The 25,611-nt window shown below is 53.2% G+C and overlaps 2 protein-coding genes across 2 annotated transcripts in view; one reads left to right on the plus strand and one right to left on the minus strand.

Annotated features, from left to right (window-relative positions):
• The window catches only part of LOC117639716 (nitric oxide synthase, salivary gland), a 47,997-nt gene that overhangs the window by 8,148 nt on the left and 14,238 nt on the right, over window positions 1-25,611 (minus strand). The window contains 8 exon segments of the mRNA XM_034375592.1: window positions 4,558-4,633; window positions 5,310-5,559; window positions 7,575-7,672; window positions 9,351-9,681; window positions 11,010-11,149; window positions 12,154-12,295; window positions 12,756-12,847; window positions 23,484-23,646. Of these exon segments, the coding sequence (XP_034231483.1) occupies window positions 4,558-4,633; window positions 5,310-5,559; window positions 7,575-7,672; window positions 9,351-9,681; window positions 11,010-11,149; window positions 12,154-12,295; window positions 12,756-12,847; window positions 23,484-23,646 (1,292 nt within the window).
• On the plus strand, window positions 14,909-17,445 carry LOC117639412. The gene is made up of 4 exons (XM_034375030.1): window positions 14,909-15,034; window positions 16,285-16,529; window positions 16,792-16,971; window positions 17,287-17,445. Exons 1-4 carry the CDS (start codon window positions 14,974-14,976, stop codon window positions 17,374-17,376), a joined length of 576 nt encoding a protein of 191 aa, XP_034230921.1. The 5' UTR covers window positions 14,909-14,973; the 3' UTR covers window positions 17,377-17,445.

Here is a 25,611-nt window from a genome sequence, read left to right on the forward strand (position 1 = left end):
AAAATATTTTTGGGGGCCCTGTCATTTAGAATGTGTAAGGAATGTGCAGAGAATGTGTAAAGAATGTGCCAGAATGTGACAGAATGTATGAGAATGTCAGAGAATGTACAGCGATTGTGTGAGAAGTTCGGGAATGTTAGCGAATGGTAAGAGTGTGGTGGATTGTGGCTGATTTTTTTGATTCTATGAGAATGTGTGGAATGTGTCTTGAATGTGAGTGAGTTTTACGGGAGTTGGGTCTCAGGATGTACAACGAATGTGCCTAGTGGGTCCCCCCTCGCGATTATGTTTTCACCGGTCGAACGGAGACAGTCACGCAGCCGAGCCGAGCCGAGTCGAGCCGAACCGGCTCGCGGCGGTCCACGGGGAGTCATTCTCAGACACGAAACGTAATCAGGTTTATCGGATGCGGATGCCTCACCTTCCACACCGTTCGGGCGGTGGGGCTTGGAGCCTCTTGGCTATCGGGGGCCGGCCCGGCCCGGCCGGCTCGGTCAGCTTGGCCAGCTTGGGCGGGGGGCAGCACAGCGGCTCGCAGACCGATTCCGAGAGCCGTTTTCGTCGCTCTGTCTCTTTATCGCACCTAAATGTGACGATCCATGGGTGCGAGAGAGACAGAGCGACGAAAACGGCTCTCGGAATCAGTCTGCACGCTGCGGCGCGAGGGAGACAGAGGCAGGAAGACCGACCGATCGGCGGGGAGGAAGAAAGAAGAGAGACGAGGACCGCATCATGATTGGTATGAGTCGGGCGGCGTGTCTCCTCGGGGAAGGGGGGGGGGGGGGTGCACTGGAACACGACCACCAGCACAGTCGTCGCTCTGTCTCTCTCGCACTCACGGGGTGCGCCGCGTGTGTGCGAGAGAGACAGAGCGACGCAAAAGACCCACGGAGTCGGTCTGCGGAACCCAAACCCCCCGGAACAGGGAGAAACGACCTCAGAGGAGGGGGAGGGGGGAGGGAGGGGGCACCCTCCCCGAGCTCCACCGCCCGCCGCGCCGGACCGCAGTCAGTCAGGTGAACGCCGAGCGCTTGATTGTTTCAAGGCGGTTTGACGGCGCCCGCCTCGGGCTGGCTGGCTGGCTGGGACTGGACGCTGAGGGGGTGGTCGGGGAGGGAGAGAGAGAGAGAGAGGCGGCAGGTAAGGGCCGAGAAAAACGGCGAGCAGGACGGCGACGGTGTCCTCGGATCAAGGACAGCCGCCGGTCCGGTACAGTACAATAATTATGGCCTGCAGGCAGTGCCGAGGCGGGCCGGGGTCGCGACAGCGGGACAGCGCCGCCCGAGGCCGCCTCCCCCCCCCCCTCTTACCTAATCGACGACAGCAACGTCATCTCCAGTAGTTCGTCGTCGTCGGGCACCTTTGAAGGCCAGGCCTACCCTCCAGGCTCCAACGCCCTCCTCTCTCCTCTCTCTCTCTCTCTCTCTCCGAGGAGTTCATGCCCTTCGTCCGGCCGAGGGCGGAGAGTCCACTCCACAGTGGCCCCTCTCGGCCGAGCGATTCCGAAGAATCGGTTCGTCGCTCTGTCTCTCTCGCACCCGTGCGGCGCACCCTCCGAGTGCGACAGAGACAGAGCGACGAACCGGCCCCTCGGAACGGCTCGGCTGACCCGTACCCGTACCAGTGTACCGGTGTCCGGCCAGGAGACACCTCGGTGGCCTGTCGAGCAATGTCACCGCCCTCGCACTCCACCCACCCCCCCCCCCTCCCTCTCTCTCTCTTTTATCTCTCTCTCTCTTTTTTCTCTCTCTCTCCCTCTCTCTCATTCTCTCTCTGTCCCTCTCGCACTCATGGAATGTACCGTAGGGGTGCGAGGGAGACAGAGCGGAGCACCCTCCGCAGACCTCTGACGAAAATAAATAAGTACCGCGCCAACCAATGAGGACGAGGCCGACGCGGAGGGAGTTTGGCGTGGGAGTACTCGGAGGGGAGACCCGCACCCCCACCGCAAAACTGGTTTACAAATTCATGGCAATTTGTCTGATGGACTCCGCCAGCGCCGCGAGCGCACTCGCCGAGGATGAAAGCGAAAGCGGCCTCCGTCTCTCTCGCACTCATGGGGCGCCCCGTAAGGGTGCGAGAGAGACGGAGCGACAGTGACAACGTGCGGGATGCGTGTCCGGCACGCTGATTCCGAAACTGTGTCTCTCTCGCACTCATGGGGCGTCCCGTAGGGGTGCGAGAGAGACAGAGCGACACGACGCCGTGCGAGCGCCCTGGTGTCGAGCCAGTGTAAACGACTTGTTGCTGGCAGCACAGGGCCAGGACCACGCCACTGGTAATGACCGGTCGAGCAGCTGGCCGGCCCGGCCTGCATGGAGTGCTCGGGGAGCCTGGGCCGCCCTGCAGCCTCATTCCGAGAGGGCCGCTCTGTCTCTCTCGCACCTATACAGGACGCCCCGTGAGAGGGAGAGAGACAGACTGCCTCTCGGAGGCAGCCTGCTGGGGCTTGGGCTGGGCGAGGAGGGACCAGGGGGGGACCCGACGCCCAGGGGTCACCCAGGTGAGACTAGTGAGGGGATGATGGCCCAAGCCACTCAAGGGCTTCCAGTCTCGTGGGCAGCGCGGGGCGGGGCGGGGCAGGGCAGGGCGGGGTGGCGGGTGGGGTGGGGCGGGGCGGGGCGGGGTGAGGCGGAGGCGGGACGCGACTTTTGTCGACGCCCGGCGTCGAAAAGGAGCTGTACACATTTCCCTCCACACTCTAAAAAGTCGCAAACTAAAAGCACGATCCAATGAAAAACAATTAAAACGGGAACAATCAGCGGACCAAAGCTAGTAACTCACTTTGATACAAAAAGCAAGTAAAAAGACGCGCTCACCTGCTAGCATAACAAGTGGCGAGCGCGGTGCAATCTGGCCGGGTCGGGTACCACCACCCCATCGGTTTTTGTTTCAACCGTTGACTCGGCTAGCACTTCATCGCCCCCTCTAACACACGCACAAGCCAACACATCTCTCACACTCTACACATTTCTCCTTTTCTCTCTCTCTCTCTCTCTCTCTCTCTCTCTCTCTCTCTCTCTCTCTTGCTGGCGCCGACGTGCACGCCACATCGCCATCCCGCCGCACTTCACAGTGGTGTTTCCCTTTGCCGGTCCGCGTCCGGTCCGGCTGGCTTCAGCTCGCTCCAGTCGGCCAGGGAGAATGCATTCGGTTTGCGGAGGCGGGGCGGGGCGGGGTGGGGGGGTGGGGTGGGGCGGGTAGGGGCGGGGCGGGGCGGGGTGGGCGGGGCGGGGTGGGGCGGGGCGGGGCCCGTCGGGGCGGGCGATGGGGGTTTGGGGCGAGGTGGACCAGGGTGGGGGCGGGTAAGGGTGGGGGGGGGTGGGGTGAGGCGTGGCGAGGCGAGGCGGGGCGGGGCGGGCTCGGCGTCCGCAGTTGAGTTTTAGTTCCGCTTACGCTCAAGCGGGGTCATTTCCTCTGGTTATCCTCGAGGCGGCCGAAGAGCTGCGCACTGGCGGGCCGAGTCCGGGAGCGTCGTTGTTTTCGTCGCTCTGTCTCTCTCGCACTCACGCGGCGTCCCGTGCAGGTGCGAGAGAGACAGAGCGACGAAGACGACTCTCGGAATCAGTCCGCGGCGCGCTGCACTGCGGGGCGGCGATGGCAACGGCGTCAAATTCGCACCGCGAAACGGGAAACTTTTCCGCGGGGGCGGAATTGAACGGAACGGAGCAGCGCGAGGCGAGGCAGAAGGCCGGCAGGCCTGGACCGCCTGCAGACTGATGCCGAGAGTCGTTTCGGTCGCTCTGTCTCTCTCGCACTCATGGGGCGTCTCGTAAGGGAGCGAGAGAGACAGAGCGACGAAGACGCGACTCTCGGAATCAGTCTGCAGGACGTCATTGTCTAGTCAATTCAAGCAGTTGAGGCGCCACTTTTCGGGGGACTCGGAGCGAGTGCAGCAGCACTGCAGCCGACTGACGCCGAGAGTCGCTTCAGTCGCTGTCTCTCTCGCACCCGCACGGGACACCCCATGAGTGCTAGAGAGACAGAGCGACGAGAACGGTTCTCCGGAATCAGTCTGCAGCAGTCGGGTGGCGAGACCGGCTGCAGGGGTGGAGGGGAGGGAAGAGGGGGAGCGGAGGGGAGGGGGAAGGTGGGGTGGGAAAGGGGAACGGTGGTAGAAACGGCACCGAATGGTCTGCCGCGGGCAATGGCGCAACTTACACAAACATTGTTGGCATGATTTTCAGTGGAGGCGGGACGGTGGCTGGGAGAGGTGCGAGGGGCGGGGGGCGAGAGAAAGGGGGAGTAGTACGGGTCGGATTATGTGCCTAGGGGTGTGCGCAGGCACGCACACTACGCACTGGGGACCAACAGAACTCAGTTACGGGACGAAAGTCGCGCGATCATCGGAATCTTGCAGAACCAAGTTTCGAGAGTCGAGCCCAACGGCATGGCCAGCGGTGGCCAGGCACGCCAGGCATCGTGAGATTCGATAGATAGGCCGGTCGACACTACGGTGTAGCGGATCAGGTGCGGATCCAGGAGGATCCAAGAGGATCGACAAGTAGCACCTTGTCACCCTATAGGTAGGCAACTTTAATGTCACATGTGACGGACGCCTGCTTTGGTCGGACACCGCGTCCACTAGGCCATGCAAATCACAAACCCCTGATTCGTACTGGCCATGTCTAGACTTTAAACACATTTTTAATAGTTTTTAACCCCCAGAAGAAATTTTTATCTCATTCTAGTACCTATGTTCTTACTCTAGCTCGCTCCCTCTCCAACCAATACTTTTAAAGCCACAGACCCAGACTCAAACAAACAGACAGACAAACAGACACGCACACACAGGCTCCCAAACTAGTTGCGGGCATGAAAGAGGAGGATCTTAAGAATTCTAGGGCGTCGAGGGAGGCCTTTTGCGGCAACTAGATTGGACACAGTGGCCGCCCAAAGTCAGCAAAATCAGCAAATTTCCGAGATTCGACCACTTTTCGACCAACTTTGGTCCCGAAATTGTTGCGGTCAAAGGCAAAATCGTTGTGGTCAACGTCTTCCCGATACAGGGCATGAAAGAGTAGGGTCTTAAGAATACTAGGGCGTCGAGGGAGGCCGTTGGCCGCAACTAGATCGGACGCAGTGGCCGCTCAAGTTCAGCGAAAACGGCTACTTTCGGTGGTTTCGGAGATTCAATCACTTTTTGACCAACTTTGTGACGTTACTGGTCCCAAACCCGAAGGCCCCGGCAGATTTTTCTGCCTGTCTGCCCTGGCCAGTCCGAGCCTGGCACACACAGTCTCTCTCTCTCTCTCTCTCTCTCTCTCTCTCTCTCTCTCTCTCTCTCTCTCTCTCTCTCTCTCTCTCACCTGGCCGTTCTCGGGCGGGTCCCCGTTGCCGAAGGTGGAGGTGACGACGAGCAGCAGCGCCTCGTGCTCGATGCTGCTCATGTCGTACTCGTCCATGCAGTACACCTGCGCGTTGAAGGCGTGCCCGAAGATGTCGCCCAGCTTCTTGGCGTACGCCTCCGACTTGCCCGTCTCCGTGGCGTACAGCACGGTGGCCTTGATGCGCCGCGACAGCGCCCGGCCGAACAGCTTGGAGGTGAACTTGACCGCCCTGCAACAGCGGGACTACACTGCAAAGGGGAACTGGTGTACATCACGGTGGCCTTGGAGATGGACTTGACCGCCCTGCAACAGCGGGACTACACTGCAAAGGGGAACTGGTGTACAGCACGGTGGCCTTGATGAACAGCATGGAGATGGACTTGACCGCCCTGCAACAGCGCACAGTGGCGCAGAAGACCGGAGGAGGGTTCTGAACTCCAGGGTCGCTAAATGGGACTCGAACCGAACGTGTGACCCCACCAATGGATTGCTCTCCGAACGAGCAATCCATTGGTGGGGTCTGCTTAGTGACACTGGAGCTCAAAACGTGTTTAGAGTTTTGACCGCCTCCACCGGTCTTCTGTGCAGCGGGACTACACTGCAAAAGGGAACTGGCGTACAGCACGGTGGCCTTGGAGGTGAACTTGACCTCCCTGCACAGCGGGGCTACACTGCAAAAAGGATAATGGCGGGGAAACGTGAAACAACGAGGGAAAGTGACAAGCTGGCGAAAGGATTGGAGAGGAAATAAACGTGAAAATGGTTCCGTCCCGAAGGGACGCCGCGGCTGGCTGCTTCCGAGCAAGCATCGCTCCGTCTCTCTCGCACCCGATCGGGACGCCCCATGAGTGCGAGCGAGACGGAGGCAGGACGCTGTCAGCGCGCTGCCGGGGTGATGTGCGGGCCGGGGCTCGGGCCGAGGCCGCACAGTGGGCCGGAAGACCGGTGGAGGCGGCCAAAACCCTAGACGCGTTTTGAGCTCCAGAGTCGCTAAATTGGACTCGAACCGAACGTGTGACACCACCAGTGGATTCCTCGTTCGGAGAGCAATCCATTGGTGGGGTCACACGTTCGGTTTGAGTCCCATTTAGCGGCTCTGGAGCTCAAAACGCGTCCGGAGTTTTGGCCGCCTCCACCGGTCTTCCGGCCCACTGTGGGCCGCCGTACTTCCATACCGTAGCGCGAGGCAGCCAATGCCTGCACGGCGTTCCTGCCGCCCCGTTCCGAGGCGTCGCTCTGTGTCTGTCGCACTCCTACAGGGCGCCCCATGAGTGTGAGAGAGACAGAGCGACGATGCTCCGGACTCAGACGGCTGGGGCCCGTCTGGGCGGAGCGCGGGGAACGCTGAGGAACCCGGAACAGCGGCAAGGGATGCCGCCAGGCAAGCAGGCAGGCAAGCAGGCAGGCCGTCAACGAAGAGGGGTGGTCAATGGAGGCTGTAGCCTAGGCCAGGGCTTTGGGGTGCCCAAGGAAAGGTGGCAAGGGGCGCCCCCTTTCGCCACCTGCGCCTCTCCCAGCCCCGCACAGTGGGCCAGAAGACCGGTGGAGGCGGCCAAAAGTCTCGACGCGTTTTGAGCTCCAGAGTCGCTATATGGGACTCGAACCGAACGTGCGACCCCACCAATGGAATGCTATCCGAACGAGGAATCCATTGGTGGGGTCACACGTCCAGTTCCGAGTCCCATTCAGCGACTCTGGAGCTGAAAACCCGTTTAGATTTTTGGCCGCCTCCACCGGTCTTCTGGCCCACTGTGCCCCGTCCCGCCACGTCACAGGGTCACCATCTTTACGGCAAGAGGAGAGGGTCCCGCGACAGACTCACATACGTTCGCTAATTACGTAACCAGGGGGCGGGGAAGCCTCGGGAATCTTCACTAACTCAAGGCAGTGGGGGATTAGGTTGTGGCTCTCTGGCGCTCAAAGTGGTCGAAAACGCGTCTGCCGTTGCGCAACCGGCGGAACGCAACGCGCCCGTCGTCGTGCTACCCGAGTCGTGCCCCACCTCAAGTAATGGGAACGGGAAAAAATAAAAGTTTTTTTAATGCCTAAATTTTTAATTTTTTTAAAAAAATTTTTCCAAGGGTGTACTTATTTTAAACTTGGGTTGCTATCAAGCTGCCATACATATTTAGACAAGAACAAAACTTTTTAACTTTCTAGTTTTGTGCGTTCGGAAAATTAAAAAAAAATGGTCAATTTCATGTTTTGCAGAAAACAACAAAAACAAAAAACAACACTACTCACCTGGCAATCTGTTTGAAGTGGAACTTCCGCCGCGGCTTCTTGCTGTTCTTGCACGTGTCTCGGCCCTTCTTCCACACGTGGCTTCTCCAGGCCGGCTCCTGCGGGGCGACAACACACCGTTAGAGCGACCAGGGCTGGGACAGATACTTTATATTTTTACCTAGGTACGATACAGATACTGGATCAAAAAAGTACCTAGGTACATTACAGGTACTTGATCGAGCTCAGTACCTAGGTACAGTTACAGGTACTTTGGCAAAATACCTAGGTACTTTGCAGGTACTTTCAGATATTTTGATATTTCAACACATCCGCCCAGTAACGCAACCAAAACAACCTCGCGCGACTTTTACGTCCCTTTAAACTTTCTTGCGTCAATGACCCTTTTCATGCCAACGTGTGTGCTGTTTACAACCCCGATTCGTCACGCCGCATCGTCGGCGGCTCCAGGGACCATCCTTGACCTCGCTCCTATAATGGGATGGTTCCGGTAACGCATTTTAGGGACAAACCCTATGATCCCTGCTGAGATGTGTCCATTGTTTCATAGTGCAAGTCCTCTGCGTTCACCTTGCAGTGCGTGCGGTGACCAGACCTGCCACATGGAGCCCGAGGAGGCACAAAAAAAGGGAGGGGGCCGAATATCTGTTTCTTCCCCGAAAACAGGCAGTCCTCTGAGTGTCTCTCTTTACCCCCGCATGTTGTGAGCGCATCTCATTACCCTTCTTTCCCTACATTCGCGCCCAAAAGTACCTGTAAAAGTACCTGCAGTTCTAGGTAAAGTTACTGCCCAAAATGTACCTAGGTACAGGTACAGTTACAATTGTGACTTGAGTACCTAGGTACAGTTATAGGTACCAAAAAGTACCTAGGTACAGTACCTAGGTACTTTTACCTAGGTATTTCCCAGCCCTGGGAGCGACCGACTATACAGCCAGCGGCCAGCGGACTGATTCCGAGAGTCGTTTTCGTCGCTCTGTCTCTCTTGTACCCCATCAGCACGGCCCAAGGGTGCGACAGAGAGAAAATGAACAGTCTCTTCGGGATGAGTCTATCAGTGTACTCGTACAGCGGAAGGGGGTTACCGTACAGTTTGACGGTGCACAGTGGGTCAGAAGACTGGTGGAAGCGGCCGAAATTTTTTGACGCGTTTTGAGGTCTTGCGTTGCTGAATGGGACTCGAATCCGCACTCGAATCGGACGTGTGACCTCACCAATGGGTTGCTCTCCGAACGAGGAATCCATTGGTGGGGTCACACGTTCAGCTCGAGTCCCATTTAGCGACTCTGGAGCTCAAAACGCGTCCGGGACTTCGAGCGCCTTGACCGGTCTCCTGGCCCACACGGAAAAAAAGAATTTGTTGTGACAACGAAAATGTATGTTGATTTTGGGATAGCAAAAAAAAAAGTTGTTAGACGTACTATAAATTTGTTGTGAGAACGAACACTTTGCTCTCACGACAAATTATTCGTCAGGAGTACAAACATTCATTTTATTGTGTTTTTGTACTCCTGACGATATAGTTCGTTGTCAGAACGAAATGTTCGTTCTGACAACAAATTGGTAGTACGCCCAACAACTTTTTTTAGCTATCCCAAAATCAACATACATTTTCGTTGTCACAACAAATTCTTTTTTTACGTGCACCGTGCGGTGGGTTCGCCACTGTTCCTTTTGCGCCGGACCGCTGGGTATAGTCGGACGCCCCTAACCTAACCCAACTCTGGGCGCGACCCGAGGCGGGAAAGTCCCCCGGGACGGGGAGGCTGTGCGCACCTGGTACTCGTAGGAGGGCTTGAGGGCGTACAGCGCCATCTCCTGGTGGAAGACGGGCGTGGCCGAGCCCGACAAGGGCGGCACGATCCACACCCAGTCCGCGGGGCAGCCGTTGCGCAGCCGGTTCTCGTTCTCGTAGTGCTTCATGAAGCTCTCGGCCGCCGTGTGGTGGTCCACGATCGTCACGTTGCGACTCTGGAAGCTGTGCAGCACGGCCACGTTCGTCTCCACCATGGCGCGGTCCTTCCACAGCGTCACCGGCGTCCGCGTGTCCAGGCCCATCTTGATGGCCACGGTCTGCGGGAGAAGCACAACACTCTTAAAAAATGAACTAAAAAGAACAAAAATCCACCCAGAATTATCTGCTTTCACGTTAGCATTATCGGTATTTTTAAAAAAAGGTAGTGACGCCACCACCCACGCCCGAAGTTCCAAAGGGTTTCCCAAAATTCCCGGGGGGCCGTGGGGCCGGGCGGGGCGGGGAAAAGTTGGGGGTACCTCCAGGGGGAAGGTTTTATTTGGGTGTGGGAGGGGTTTGGGGGATCTCCGTGCTAAAGGGGCCAAAACCCCCTTAAAAAAGGGGCCCCCAAACCCACGCCCCCCCCAGGGCAACAGCATGGCGACAAAGGGGGAGACCTCCAGCGGGAGCCCCAGGTTCCGCCCAACCCTTTTAAAACCCGGGGGAAAACCGGCCGGGTTTCCCCGAAAACAGATTTGAAGGGGGAGAATTTTAAACCCAGTTTGCAAACTTTGTTTTTTTTTTTCCCCCCCCCTCTCCTCCTTTTTCTCTCTCCTCTTCTTTCTCTCTCTCTTACACAACCCCCACACACCCCACCCACAAACACACACACACACACACACACAGAGGGGGTCCAAGAGGGGGGGAGGGGTCAATTACAAAGGTTATTCCATCTGATTCAATTGGCTCAAAGAGTTCAAACCCCAGCAAGTGACCCGGGAAGCACCTCAGCAAGTACAGTACTAAGTGACTCGGTAAGTACCTCGAAGTGCCTTAGGAATCACGAAGTGCCTCAGCAAGTACCTCCACAAAGTACCTCGGCGAGTGCCTCAAGTACCTCAACGAGTACCCCAACGAGTACCTTAACGAGTGCCTCGGTCAATACCTCGGCAAGTGCGTCGGCAAGTACCGCGTCGAGCATCGGGGAGCGGGCCGGACACGGCACGGGGTCCGAGCGGTCCGAGCGACGGCATTAGGGGACAATCTCCATATTCATGGCCTCATGGCGGGGAGGAGCGAAAAAGCCGAAAAGCTGCGGCGCCACGCACCGCGCGGCACAGTGGGCCAGAAGACCGGTGGAGGCGGCCAAAACTCTAGACGCGTTTAGAGCTCCAGAGTCGCTAAATGGGACTCGAACCGAACGTGTGATCCCATCAATGGATTGCTCTCTGAACGAGGAATCCATTGGTGGGGTCACACGTTCGGTTCGAGTTTCCATTTAGCGACTCTGGAGCTCAAAACGCGTCTAGAGTTTTGGCCGCCTCCGCCGGTCTTCTGGCCCACTGTGCACGACACGGGCTGCTCGCCTCAAGACAAATTCAACAGGATTAAGGAAGCGAAACTTGATTAAACGGCCCCGATGTCTTTCCATGTGCCTCGCCCGACTGGCTGGTCCCACTGGCTGGACTGGCTCGACTCACGTGGGGTGCGACAGCTCCACCTCCATGACAAGGTCCAGGGGCAGGTCGAAGTAATCCGGGTCGTGGCCGTTGGCGGACAGCACCAGGGGCAAGATGTCGAAGCGGGACATCTTCGGCTTCCAGCCCAGCTTGATGCACACCTAGGGCAGAACACGTCGTCAAGGTCACTGGTCAAATGGGACGAAAGACAATCTCCCCGCCCCCCTTCCCCTTTGCTCCAGTTTTCCGGTTACAGCCGTCCAATTTAGAAGGTGACAGTGAGGGAACCGATTGTAGGTCCATGTGCAAGGCACAATAAACGCGTTAACCTTATGCATCTAAATTGAAAAGTTTAGACGCTGTGACCGGAAAACCCTGACAGGGGAGGGGGCAATGGTAGTCGGGTTCTTTTTTACACAACGCTCTCAACGGACTGCGTGGGCGTGGTATCCGTAAGAAAGAGCAGTCTTCACGATTTGAGAGAAAAAGCTGAACAACTACTGCGATTCCTCACAAAATGCTCATGTATTTTTCGAACAGGGAAATTGACGTATTTGTGTAGGAATTAGCTATGTACAAATTTGTACATATAGTTGTACTGTAATTTTATGAATAATTAAACACAATGTGTAAATAATTGTCCCTAATGTATTTATGTACACAGCTACTCTACAAACTGAAGTGTGTACTCAGTATGCATCTACAGATGCATACTTATAAGTACACACCTACAGATGCATACCTAGCTGAGTACACATCTACAGATGCATACCTGTTAAGTATGCATCTGTAGGTGCATACTTGGCAAGTATGCATTAGTAGGTGTGTACTTGTCACCATATAAATGCCCAGTATCAAGTACACATCTACAGATGCATACTTGGCTGAGTACACATCTACAGATGCATACCTGTTAAGTATGCATCTGTAGATGTGTACTCAGCCAAGTATGCATCTGTAGATATGTACTCAGCTAGGTATGCATCTGCAGGTGTGTACTTTTAAGTATGCACCTGTAGATGCATACTGTGACACACTTCAGTTTGTAGAGTACTAATGAACGAAGTGTTCAATGGACAAAGGAACATAAAAATTTAGTGTTGAAAAAAAATGCACAAAAAAAGTGGTGGTGTTAAATTTTTTGAGTAAAATTTGTAGCGAGTACCTCAGTGAACTCGACGTTCATGGGGTCCCCCGTGATGCTGCCGTCCGCGTTCTTGTATCCGGCGTACGAGATGAGCTGCGAGTTCCAGACCCGGAAGTCGTGCTTGCCGTCCGTCCGCTGGGGAAACAGCGTCAGCGCGGAGCTGCCAAAGACAAAACCAGTTTGACCCTCACGCCCGGTCCATCCCTCTGGGTGGTGTCTCTCTCGCTCTCATGGGGCGTCCCGTATGGGTGTGAGAGAGACGGACCCACGAGACCTCCCCCTCGGAATCAGCCTATGCTGTCGCTACACTCTAGAGACTCGCCAACGTGGACATGGTACACGCAAATTGGCAAGCGCACTGTTATTTGTCTGAAACTTGCATTGACACTTTAAAGCGTGGACACACACTAAAAGTCGGTGGGCTATTTTTGGCTCCAACTGGAAAAAAACTCTGTCCATTACCAAATCTGGCGAAAGCTGCAGTGGCAAGTAAATTTCTGGCCGGTGACACTTTTCGTAAAGCAAAGCAGTTGGTAACACAAAATGACCATATACATTTAGTGAGTACACTGTCGAGTCCCTACGGTACTTCATGAAGGTTCGGTGCGCCGCTGACTTACCGAATGTTGCCTTTGTTGGTGCTGTACTTGATGTGGTTGCAGAGGGCCTCGAACATGCCAGTGGTGGTGGTCACCGACCTGCAGTCGAACACCTGCAGTGGCAAAGAAACAAAAGAGATCGAATCAAAAATGAGCGCGAAATGAGTGAAATAAACGCGGACGAACACAGCAGCCGCCAGCCGCCTACGCGGCGGCTCCCCGCCCTGTCCCTTCCGGGTGTCGCCGCAGGTTCCTCCGAGGAAGATTAACACAGCTGCGGTATGTGGCGTCACTGCGTCCCGCCCCACCCCGCCTTGCCCCAACCAGCCACGCCTCACCTCCCCGTCCACGCCGTCCTTCCCTGACATTTTTTTGTGACCACCGCGCCGCGCCCCGCCGCAAGCGTTGATGTATATCTCTTGGCTCAACCTGCTGCCCTTCCCCGCACACTCTTAAAACCTTACGAAGTATTTTGAGCATACATATAACAAACTAAAATACTTTGTTATACGAAGAAATAGTTCGTAAATTACGAAGTATTTTCTTTGTAAGCTTACGTATGCTCAAAATACTTTGTTATACAAACTAATTTTCTTTGTAAGGCCCAAAATAGTTTGTAAGGTTTTCTCGGTGCATAGCAGCAACACTGCTAAAAATTTGCTAATGACGAAAATTATGGCAAGGTTAGCATTTTCATGTAGTGCGCCTCGCGGCGGGCATAGGACCAGCATCGTGCGACCTAGCAACACCGCGCTCCAAAGGCAAGCCTGGCGCCATGGCCGCTGCTTCCGAACAACGTCGTCCTGTCTCTCTCGCACTCATGGGGCGCCCCGTAGGGGTGCGAGAGAGACAGAGCGAGGAGAGCGTAGTTCGAAAACGGCCCACTGGCGCGCGGCCGGCAGCGTGGAGAGTGGCGAGGAGGGCGCGGATATTCATGCGATATCGCACGCTCATCTCTCTCTCTCTCTCTCTCTCTCTCTCTCTCTCTCTCAAGCTCGCCGAAATTTCGATTGCTTGCCTGCAACCATAAGACTCATATAACTCATATAAATAGGTAGTTTTACTGTCCACTCATCAACTCAATTCTAAATCTGTTAATCTGTAAATCTGTTATAAAATTGGTATTCTCATTTCTTTTTTTTTTTATTTTTGTGTGTGTAATTACCTGCAATGTAAGCATGACTTTTGATTTGTACCTGATCCCGAGAGCGGTGCCATACTCTCGTGGGACTTAAGAGTCCTCTTGTATTGTACCTACTAAATAAATAAATCAATCAATCAATCAATCTCTCTCTGCTCGCGCCTCTCGCGCTTTGAGCGCACTTTGAGCGCGTGCTCTCAGCCACTGCCACTCCGCCACACTGCGTTCCACTCGCGGTGCAAATCCGCTTCGAGCCGACTGCCTAGGCAACACCTGCGGAAGGCCTAGGACCTCGTGTGGCGGCAGCCACGACTCTTGATGTCACGCACGGAGAAAAAACACGCTGCGGATTTCCAGCCGAGGCGCGTGGATCCAGATGGGGCAAAGGGACATTTGACCCCCAGACCCACCTGTAAGGAAGGCAAAAAGCAACACTTTGATCATTTAGTTAGGCAAAATTTGGTACTTTGCCCCTCAGGCTAACTCTGGATCCACTACTGCAGCCGAGGTCGAAGTCGGGTCGACTGATTTCGTCTCGTCCATTACACAAGACTACTTGCATGGTTTTTAGGAATTCCGGTTGAGCTTTTCTTTGGTAAGTACAGGGCAGTTCATGCACTAGTTGAACTGAATACGCCTTAAGGTATGGATTTTTTGGCTGAATGCGTAGTCTATGTTAAGCGCCATCAGCAGGAAACACTGGCTCATAGGATGTGATTCTCTCAAATTATATCTGCTTCAGCATCATTTAAGTTATCGCATTGGTCCGAATTGTTTTCGATCAATGTTACAGAATGCGATACGCTGGGTTTGGGTCAGATCTTGGGTCGGATCGGACAAGGTAACGAAGTTTGACCTAGACATAGAATACAACATTCACTTCAATAACTTGTTGGGGTGCCAAAAGTGCAATGAGAATGGCATTCTTGCGAAATAATCTCACGATATCACCTGAAATTACAAAGAATTATGCGTCGGCGTTGTTGGGGGAAAAGGAGGGGGAGGCTGATGCATCAGCAAACCCGCGGCACGTTGACCCTGGTCTTATCATGCCCGTGACCCAGTCCGCAGTGGCTTTGCCGGTTATTCTGCTCAGAGATGTTGCTCCGAGAAGTCGCTCTGCTCCTGCTGCTGGTCACGACAGCGAAGGCGTCGCTAGGTACGTTCGGACGTCAATGGTTGTGTGAGGGAGCGGAGGATCCTTGCCTACCTTTCAGGGTTTATTTTGGAATGAGGGTGAAATCGCGCACTCGACCGATTCCTTCAGCGGCGTATTAGGCACCGGGTCAGAGGGTCAGCTGACCCCCCAGTTTTTGGAGCTGCCCCGGGTCAATCCCCTGCGAGGTAGGCAACATGCAATACATTGACCCCCCAACTTTTTTGACGTTCCTACGCGCCTGGATTCCTTGCCTTGAGCCTCATTTTCCTTGCACGCCTGCACTGTGAAAACTTGTCAAAAATATATGGAGTGCCGATTTCACTGACACTTTAGTTTGTATTTCGAAGAAAAAACTCACAGGAACTTGGTGGATATTTTTAAAAAATCTCCGCCATACTTTTTCTGGAAATGTAAGTGTGTGTGGTAATTGAGTGGCAATGGTTGACTTTCTCCGGCATCAACAGGTAATCAGGCTCATTGTAAGAATACCTGAAGGATAATTTTTTTAAGCACCGACGTTGGCAATAACCAATTTCAAGTTTAGACTGAGTTTTACGAAAGCATGTACTGCACTTTTAAGGATTTTGCAGCAATTGCAATTTGTGCAAAAGTTAACTTTTTTGTTAAGTTTGTATATAAATATTCAGAAAATCGGCTTTTAAACATGTGTAGGTCCTTTATTTCAAGTCAAAACTTATGAGGTTAGATTTGACGAACCACGAAACAAAACAATGCAGTGAACATTTTTATGAAGAGAAGTGTATCTGTTACTGTCAAACTGAGTTTGGGTAAAGCGAATATTTAAATAAATGGCTAGAACAGTAATTTTTTTCACAGAGAGCATACCCTTCAACACGTCAGGTTGGTCAACAGGACCGACAATCTGCAACGTGACGTGTACAAAGAATGCATACAGGTCAAACACTTTAGCCAGACGCCGTTATCAAGCGGTGTATGCCTTGAGATTCACGCCTGACCGAGCCATCTACCTTGAGGTCGAAGAGTTCATTGAGTCATCTGTCTGAGTGCATTTTGAATTGAGAATATCTTGACAGAAGGGGACATTCGCAGTTACACTATTTCGAAATCAATTGAATGCCGAACTTAACCTTGGTTAAGACTATATCAAGTTAAAAATCTTTACACTTTACCGTGGAGGCGGCGAGTTCTTTTCAGCACAATCTTCCCGATCTAACCCCTGCACTCTGAGTAAAAAATTCTTGTCTTTTTTCTCCAAAACTTCTGTTTAGGTTCAGCGACAAGCCTTCGATGGGAGCTGTTTACGGGAGATGGGAACCTTCCTAACGACGCCGTGGTTGGAGGTTACCAGAAAGTTAACAACGCGATCAAGCCTCACTACATCGCCCGCGCCTTCAACCCGGACGGCGGCGTCATCCCGATCGCCGTGTGCAAGTCCAGTGACGACCGCCGCTGGCTGGGATGGGGGGCGTGGAACGACGGCGAAGGGTCGGCGGCCTCCATCCAACAGTATGAGGTGTGTATGTGTGTGTATGTATATGTATGTATGTATGTATGTATGTATGTATGTATGTATGTATGTATGTATGTATGTATGTAAGTATGTGTATGTGTGTGTGTGTGCAAAACCGCCTCGGACGCAAAATGGGTACCAAGGGCACAGCATGCCAGTTTTACGGCAAAGAAACTTTCGAATGGATTTGTAGAGAACGAGTATGAAGTCTGCCCCAAAACGAGCAGCTTTTCAAGGAGTGTGTCTCGGCATTGAAATGTTACAGGTGGCTTGCGTCGACAAACTGAAAGTGCGCTGGGTGCCGGCAGTGGCCGGCAATCTTCCAGACGGAGCCGTACCGGCTGGCGTTGACGCAAAGGGGCAGAACCTTTACGCCTGCAGGAGCTTCGACAGCAGCCTAAACCCAAAGGACAGGAACCACTTCATGATGATGACACCCGGAGTGGTAAGTCTACTCAAAGACGGTGAAAGCCACGTCAGGAGAGGAAATTGCCAGATATACTGAAAACTTAAGTGTGTACCGCGATACAGAGAGCGCACAAATGTGAGCTGAGTACACACCTAGAGCACTTTAGACTGTACTGAGTTGTATAGGAAGAAAGTAGGTTATCACTGCACATACCCATTGCAATGAGGTCATATGGTTCCACTAGAATTGCGCTATGATTTTTTTTACCTAGACAATTAATCCCAAGAAACCGAAACTGCTATTGGACGTGCACTTAGAAATCAGCTACTTACGGTGTTGTTCTTGTTTCAGTTACTGCCATATTCAGGCGCGTGCAAAGTGAACTTCTTTGGAGTGAAAAGCTTTTCAACATACGAAGTGCTCGTTGTGGTCGACGATTAAGGGCGGAAGGGATGAAGTCGAACAGAAGACGACATGTTATTGATGGAGCATTAATAAATGTTTCTATCCTTCTTTTCCGTCCTGGTGGGCTCACTAACAAACGTTGAAACAGTATTCCGGTTGGATAAGAACTACGTGCCGGTGTTTTATGAGCATGTCAACCCAATACCGATTACCAGTCACGCACATCCATATGATGTAAGTAAATAATTTGTTGTCTTAAAAATTTTCGGAGTGATTTTCAATTAGTCTCAATCGGTTGCAAAGTAATCCAAACCTCAATGGACCTCATCAAAAGACTCATTAAACCACACGCTGTGTGACAGCCTGAAAACGAGTTTTACGATGCGACTGTCTACAAGTCCAGTTTTCGTACCCCGCCGAAGTATGCAGTTTTGCTAATTAAGTTCTAGCCGATACGGAACGCACTGCAGCCAGTCACGTCCACCATGGCTAAGTGAAACTGAGGAGGAGAGAAGACAGAGGGAGAGGTGGGGGTGGCGGAGTAAGGGAAAGGGGTGGTTGGAGGGGGGGGGGAGGGGGGGGAGGGGGGGGGGGGGGAGGGGGGTTTGGGGGGGAGGAGGGGGAGGGGGGAGAGGGGGGGGGAATGGAAAGGAGAGAGGGAGGGGGAGAGGGAGGAAGTGAGGGAGGGGGAGGTAGGGGAAGGGCGTTTTTGAGTGCAGCCGTGCGTCGCGTTCCTTATCAACAAGTCGCCGAGCGCGTAATCGCGACTCAAGGATGACACGACAGCCCCTTACAAAGCGGAGGGGCCTCAATGGGCCACGCCGCCCACGCCACTGGAAGAACGCAGACTTGGCAGGCAGGGATCGCTTCAACGCTGAAACGGGCAGGTTCTCTTTCGGCAAACAGTTTTGTGCGCTGCGGTTATCGAGCGCTGGGAATCCAGGAGCATGACACCACGTTGAGGGGAATGTGACAAAATGACACGTTCCTTTGAACGTCGTGTCGCATTCATTGAAATGTTTATCAGCCAAAAATTGGCAAACTCACATTCAAAGGAATGTGACACTTTCTAACATTTGTTGACGACACGTTCTTGGATTACCACTGTACCCTTACCTTTGCTCTAAAAGCTAGCCTGAACTAGGCGCTGCTCTCTATGCTAATCTTAATCAATCAAGCACACCAATGAGCTCACGGCCAACCTAAACGAAGCTTTAGCTTGCTTTAGCCAGCAAGCTAGCCTAACCAGCGATGCCAACTCTGCTTCATCTTACGACGCTGGCAGGAGAATGCATGAAAATGCATGAAACGCATTCCAGTGGGGTGAAGGAAGCGTGTGCGCTGCACGGGCCGACAACACAACAAAAACAAACACCAGGCGCGAGTGCAAACGTGCAAACAGCGAGCATGGAGCCAGCAGCGAACAAATTGATACTCTCTTTCCGACCAGACGCGAGAGAAAGAGAGAGACAAAGAGATGAAAGGGGAAGGGGGGATGGAGACAGACAGATGCGGAAGGGGGGGGGGGGCGAGGACAAGGGATGAGGGCGGCCGTGCTGGCAAGAACTGGGAGTAGGTCGGAGGGCGAGGGGAGGGGGCGTTGCATATGTGATGATTACTTGGAGCGGACAGGCATCTGGGGTCGTGTGGGCCGTGTAGCAGTCGGCTGCAGACTGACTCCGAGAGTCGTTTTCGTCGCTCTGCCTCTCTCGCACTCATAAGCCGTCCCGTACAGGTGCGAGAGAGACGGAGCGACGAAAACGACTCTCGGAATCGGTCTGCTGGCTGAGCCCTGGCTGCCACGCTGCCCTGGCTGCCCTGGCTAGGGCGCGTGTACCAGCAGCCCCCTCCCCATATTGGAGGCAAGCTGACGAGCTGCAGACGGCGCAGCGCCACCGGCGGGGCGGGGCGGGGCGTGGCGTGGCGGGCGGGGCGGGGCGGGGGGGTGGCGGGGCGGGCGGGGCGGGCGGGGCGTGGGGGCGGGGCGGGCGGGGCAGGCCCGCACTTGCCGAGACGCACTCAGCCAAAGGTCTAGCTGCGCGAGCTGCGCGAATCGCCAAGCCTTGGCGGCATCAGCATGCACCCCTCCGATTTGCGATCCAAATTCACACAACACGACCTCCCTCCACGCTCCGGCACGCCAAGCCGCCCGCCCCGCCGTCCCAGACATTCCAGACGCCTCGCGACAAAGAGACTGGCCAGCAGACTGACTCCGAGAGTCGTTTTCGTCGCTGTCTCTCTCGCGCACCTCTACGGAACGCCCCACGAGTGCGAGAGAGACAGAGCGACGAAAGGTCTCTCGGAGTCAGTCTGCAGCAGGGCGGCAACCTAATTACTTTACACCGCGCACCACCTTTGCCGCCTTTCGTCGCCCCGCTGGTGTGATTAATGTTGGTCACACTGCTCACAGCGCTCTGTCTCTCTCGCACACATGCGCAACGCCCCATGAGTGCGAGAGAGACAGAGAAAGCGTGTTCGCTGTGGAGTCCAACTTGGAGCAAATAGGCTCCTCCCCAAGCAGTTCCCTGTCCCCTGTCTCATCAGAATCACCCCCTTCTTGTCCACTTGTTGCGGTTTAGTTTTTTTTTTGCGGTGTGCCCAGCCCGCCGGCCGCACTAAAGTATTCCGGGCGCGGCCGACGAGTGGGCAGAGTGAATAATGGAAGCAAAAGCCTCTTCAGGTTCGCCCCCTGCAGCGTGCCGATATATCAAAACCGCGAACCGAGGCCTGATGCCGAACAGTGCGTCGTGGGTCTGTCTCTCTCTTGCACACATGCAAGCAAGAGAGAGAGAGAGAGAGAGAGAGAGAGAGAGAGAGAGAGAGAGAGAGAGAGAGAGAGAGAGAGAGAAATCATCCGAGCCTGCTGCTCGGCCTTAGGCGCACCATGCAATTCGCGCGCCTAGAGTGACGTCACTGATATCAAGTTAGGCCGCAAGATTTACGGAGAGAAGCGCCACGCCACGCCGTGACCGCCGTTACATTATTTTTCGCTCGGCGCGCGTTGCGAGAATGAGCACCGACGCACGCCACGCACGGAATGTGCCCAGCCGGAAACATAAGAAATGTAATCGGCAAAGGTTTTTGAAAAGTAACCCTTGTAAATTGAGTGGCACGGACTAGTAGGATACTCTACTGCAGTACCTGACAAAGCAAGCAAATCCAGTAATTTTTCCTATGTCAAGTTTTTTCTTGTGTTAACCTGGAAGTGGCGATCACGTGGGGTGAACCCGCACTCTTTTCCACAAAGATTATTTTTTTGCACAGAAAAAAAGGTCTTTTAAAGACCTACTTTTCAGAACATAAAAAAAGTCAAGAAGCACTGGCCAATTCTCTGAGTTCAAATTTCTCTCTTTCTTTTACACGAACTCAAAGCGCACAAATGGTGGCGCGGTATGCGGACTACTCTCTCTCTCTCTCTCTCTCTCTCTCTCTCTCTCTCCTCTCTCTCTCTCTCTCTCTCTCTCCCCTATTTGTGACGGTGGGCCTCAATTGCATTTCCTTTTTTCGAGGCGTGGAAAAGGTGAGCCAAAGTGAAAGCGAGAGGCTGCATGCATATTCAGCGTCCGAAGTCGGCAGTCGGTCTGGGCTGACCACTGCCGGGACAGCAGGTTGGGGGGAAAGAGGGGGTGGGGTGGGGGTGGGTTTGGGGAGGAAGCTAACTGACCAGCGGCCCGCCGAAGGTAGCCGAGGGCCCCATAGCTCAGCCTGCCCCTCGCCCCGCTCGACTCCACCGCAGATCCCACAGGGTGGCTCGCCCCGCTCCGTCTTCCTGGAACCTGCCGTCTGTCGAAGGGACCCCAGTCGGGGGCAGTCAAGTACCCGGACTTTGATCCGGTACACTCGGACAAAGAACGCGCCACATCCGGTACGGTAAGAAACAAAAAATTAAAACTTGATGAAAACATAAAGTTTTTTTTTGGACCACCTCTAAATGACACACTCTCAGACATATGCGGACTTTTTCTCTTTCTTGCTTATAACGTTTTTTGAGCCAACTTAAAATTTACTTTTTTATCTGTAACTATGCAAAATTTGGATCGTTTTAAAGATAAAATTGTCAACAGATCATGTAGAAATTGAAAATTACATTGCAAAAAAATGGACAATACATTATACAATGAACAAAAAAGCTTAGCTCACAGCGAAAGAAAAAATAGTATATATTACGTTTGCACAAAAACCTTTTTGGCAAGAGATAAAAAGTCAATACGAGACTGAGATTGCACCAATTGATCCGAAGTGAGCATCGTGCGCTCAGAGCAACGATTAAATCTTGTGATGCCCGATCTAGTTAATTTGGCGTACAAAACGAACTTTTTCGGAGTGCTTTAACAACGTTACTCAATCGGCTCGAACCGAAGACGACGCCACGGCCGCGCGTTCCGACGAGGGGCACGGGAAAGGATGCTTGCACCCCTGCATGCTCGAGCGGATAATTGAGATGGAGGGCGACTCTTCGCTTCACCGTTAGATCGAGCCCCGCACAGTGGGCCAGAAGACCGGTGGAGGCGGCCAAAACTCTAGACGCGTTTTGAGCTCCAGAGTCGCCAAATGGGACTCGAACCGAACGTGTGACCCCACCAATGGATTGCTCTCCTAACGACGAATCCATTGGTGGGGTCACACGTTCGGTTCGAGGCCTGTGTAGCGAAGATGAAGCTCAAAACGCGTCAAGAGTTTTGGCCGCCTCCACCGGTCTTCTGGCCCACTGTGCCCCGTCCCCATCCCTCCGCGCAGCAGCAGCAGACTGATTCCGAGAGTCGTTTTCTTCGCTCTGTCTCTCTCGCACCTACACGGGACGCCCCATGAGTGCGCGAGGGGCGGAGCGACGAAAACGACTCCCGGAATCAGTGTGCAGGGGTCAGTTTGTCTCGCCGCGCCCGTCAATAAGACGCTTGGCTGATCGCCACTGGAGCGGCCCGCCTGCGTCGCCCGCCCGACTTGATCCCATCGAGGGAGACTATTTATGGCCGCTTAAATATCCTTTTTCTTCCGCTTCGGTCGCGCGGCGCACTTGCGAGACGCCGTATGCATACTTAATGGGGCTCATGATGGCGCGGCTGCAGGCCGAGAGTCGCTTCCGTCGCTCTGTCTCTCTCGCACCTCGACGGGCCACCCCATGAGTGCGAGAGGGACGGAGCGACGAAAACGACTCTCAGTGTGCTGCGCGGCTCGGCACGCCGGCATGCAAATTATGCATCCGATTTATCGGATGAGGGATGCCGGACCGCATTCTGGGCGCTCGGCAGCTGGCCCCGTCGCCGTCACGCGTGGCTCGTAAAACATAATAAAAATACGTTGTTTTTCTCGTAACACATAAGTTCTATTTTTATTTTAAATTGAGTTTACATTTCCGGTCGACTACTGACCTTTTGTTTCCGGCAGGCAAGACAAAACAACTGATGACGCAAGGCGGAAGGCGGCGGGGGAGAGCGATCCCTCGCGGACAAAATATTGCATAAGTTGCCCCTTACTTTTTTCAGAGTTGCCACCCCCGCGAAGGGAGCATGGGCCAATTTATGAAAGGTCGAATGACGCCGCCACGAGACCATGACACGCATCCGTCTCCTACTGTAAACATTTGCTGTTGTTGTTGTTGTTGTTACTTTAAGAAAGAACAGATACTGACATTTTCATCACATTCAAGTCATGACAATTTCATCAGAAATTGATGACATTATTGTCGAAGTCCCCACACTTCATGGACAGGCCTGACAAAAATGTCATCATTTTTATGTCAGGGAAAATTAGTCTTAGAATTTTCATGAAGTGGCAAACAAAAATGTTTTTCTTTCATTTTTAGCTTTTATCTTTTTATAGCTTTTCTTTTTGTTTGATGAAAGACGGCACCCGACTGCACCTACATGGTGGAGATTTTCTACAAGATACAAGAGAAATTCGACAAATAGCATCCTCCAGGTACAATGATTCTAAGCTCACGAAGGTTAGAAAGTCAACTTCACCACCATAACGCAGAGAATTTTCTCAGTATAATATGATGAACCTTCACGGTAAAACCGGAACCTGGTTTTCCCAGGAACCACCTGGAAATCGCCTATGTCTCTACCATATAGGCTTCCTGAAAAAAAAAAAAGGTACTGTTTTTACCGTGTTCACTTCAAGAGTGTCGTCCTGAGGCCTACCTGCAGCTTGGACCACTGGATGCGGCCGATGCAGCGCGCGGAGTTCCGCCAGGCCGTCTTGGCGCCGTACACGAGCTCGGTCTCGGTGAGCTGGTACGTGCCACTGGCTGCCACCTCCTTCTGCACCTGCTCCCAGCGGGCCGCGTGCGCCGGGCTGTTGTGCCTGCAACACCAGAGGCAGCGCGCGTCAGCAGCCTGCAGCAACACAGCGCAGCGCGTCAGCGGGTCGGACCGAGCGGGCAGCAGTCCCGGAGGAGCCCGTCCACAGTGGGCCAGAAGACTGATGGAGGCGGCCAAAACTCTAGAAGCCTTTTGAGCTCCAGAGTCACTATGTCAGACTCGAACCGCACGTGTGACCCCACCAATGAACTACTCTCCGAACGAGGAATCCATTCGTGGGGTCACACGTTTGATTCGAGCCCCATTTCGCGACTCCGGAGCTCAAAACGCGTCTAGAGTTTCGGCCGCCTCCACCGGTCTTCTGGCCCACAGAGCAGGGCCCCAGGGGGGCAACCCTCAGCATCCACATTCAGCGGCCAGGGGATCCACAGATCGCGCGCCGCCAATCGAACACAACCGGAGAAAGTACAAATAAATGAGGTGGCGAACAGGCTCCTTCGGGAATGAATCCTCACGATTACTCGCTGCTTTGCTTCGAGAGGACGCGATAATACAAGAAGAACACGTTTGTTTCTTGCTTGTTTCTTGCAGCAACCCTCCTATTACATGCGCAAGGCGGACCAGCTGCTACGTGATGATGACAATTAAATTACCGTACACACGCTGCAGTGTGTGTGTGTGTGTGTGTGTGTGTGTGTGTGATTATGCGTGACTACAACTACACCGTAATTACGGCGCGCAACACGACGGCGCCGATAGCGATCGGGAAACGATGGCTGCCTCTGCGTCACCGTAATTTGGAACGCGCCAATTTTCACCTCGATCCCAAATTTCATCACCCCCTCCCCCTTTACACTGCTCCGCAAAAAGATAAAAAAATCTAGTAAAATTTCGCGCAGATTCAATTGCTACGTAGTTTTTTTTTGTCATAGGCTTTGCACAAAATTGATCATGCGCGTGAAACGCAGGAGTTTGAGCTTAAAAACGCACACTACATAGCATACTGCAAAACACAACAAATATTTCAAAAAAATAGTTTTTTTCCCGTTTTAATTTTTGGTGTTTCGAAGTATTCCTTATTAAGAAAAGGTTCCCAAAATGGAAATTTCACCCTCTACGGGGGACAGCGGCGGTTGTCAGCCGAAGTCTTTGTGCTCTATCTGCCATCGGGCGATGGAGTGGGGAGCGAGGGGAGCGGGACGAGGCCCGGGGAACGCCCAAAATTACTCAGGGTACACAAAATGTTTTTTGCTGGGACACATAATTGCGTTTGAATGCATCCAGAAACATATGTGCACAGAGTGGAAAAATCAGAGTTAGGTCGTTGGGCAATTCGAAAGAAAAAGTCTGCCGATAAAATTCTGAGAGGCACACGCACGGAACGTATGTGCAGTAAGCCGTGCGATTGAGAAAAGCAGCGATTCGTCGCTCTGTCTCTCTCGCACTCTCGAGTTTGACGGGATCGGAAGAATCTGAATTCTCTCTCTCTCTCTCTCTCTCTCTCTCTCTCTCTCTCTCTCTCTCTCGGAGTCGCTCGGCAGAGCGAGCCCGCGTGGAAGGATCTGTAGTTTAGGCTACACTGGAAAAATATAATTTTTTTTGTAATTGTCTATTTAGATTTAAAAGAGAGATTTCTGTACTTTAAATACAATTAAACTGTTAATTGAGTGCATAAAAATGTAGTCAAAGTATAGATAAAGTATAGAAAACTATAGTTAAACTGTATAAAAACTACCAGTTATTTCGGACAACTATAGTTTTTGACCCCAGTTTGTCCCACTTGACTATATAGTTCAAAGTACAGTTTTACTGTAGTTTATTTACACAGGTAAACTTGGTTTAAAAAAGAAAAGAGACTGCAGTTTGAATTTTGCGGTCAAAATTCAAAAATAATAATTTTCGAGCCCTGTTTTGAGGAAACTCTTCCTCCCTCCCACCCCATGGGTAACTGAAGTTGTGTTGATTGTGTTTCTTGGGTGAATGTTGCCGGGAGTTGAACCTCGGACAC

The sequence above is a fragment of the Thrips palmi genome, unplaced genomic scaffold (genome assembly GCF_012932325.1).
Source record: "Thrips palmi isolate BJ-2018 unplaced genomic scaffold, TpBJ-2018v1 HiC_scaffold_11, whole genome shotgun sequence".
Taxonomy (NCBI): domain Eukaryota; kingdom Metazoa; phylum Arthropoda; class Insecta; order Thysanoptera; family Thripidae; genus Thrips; species Thrips palmi.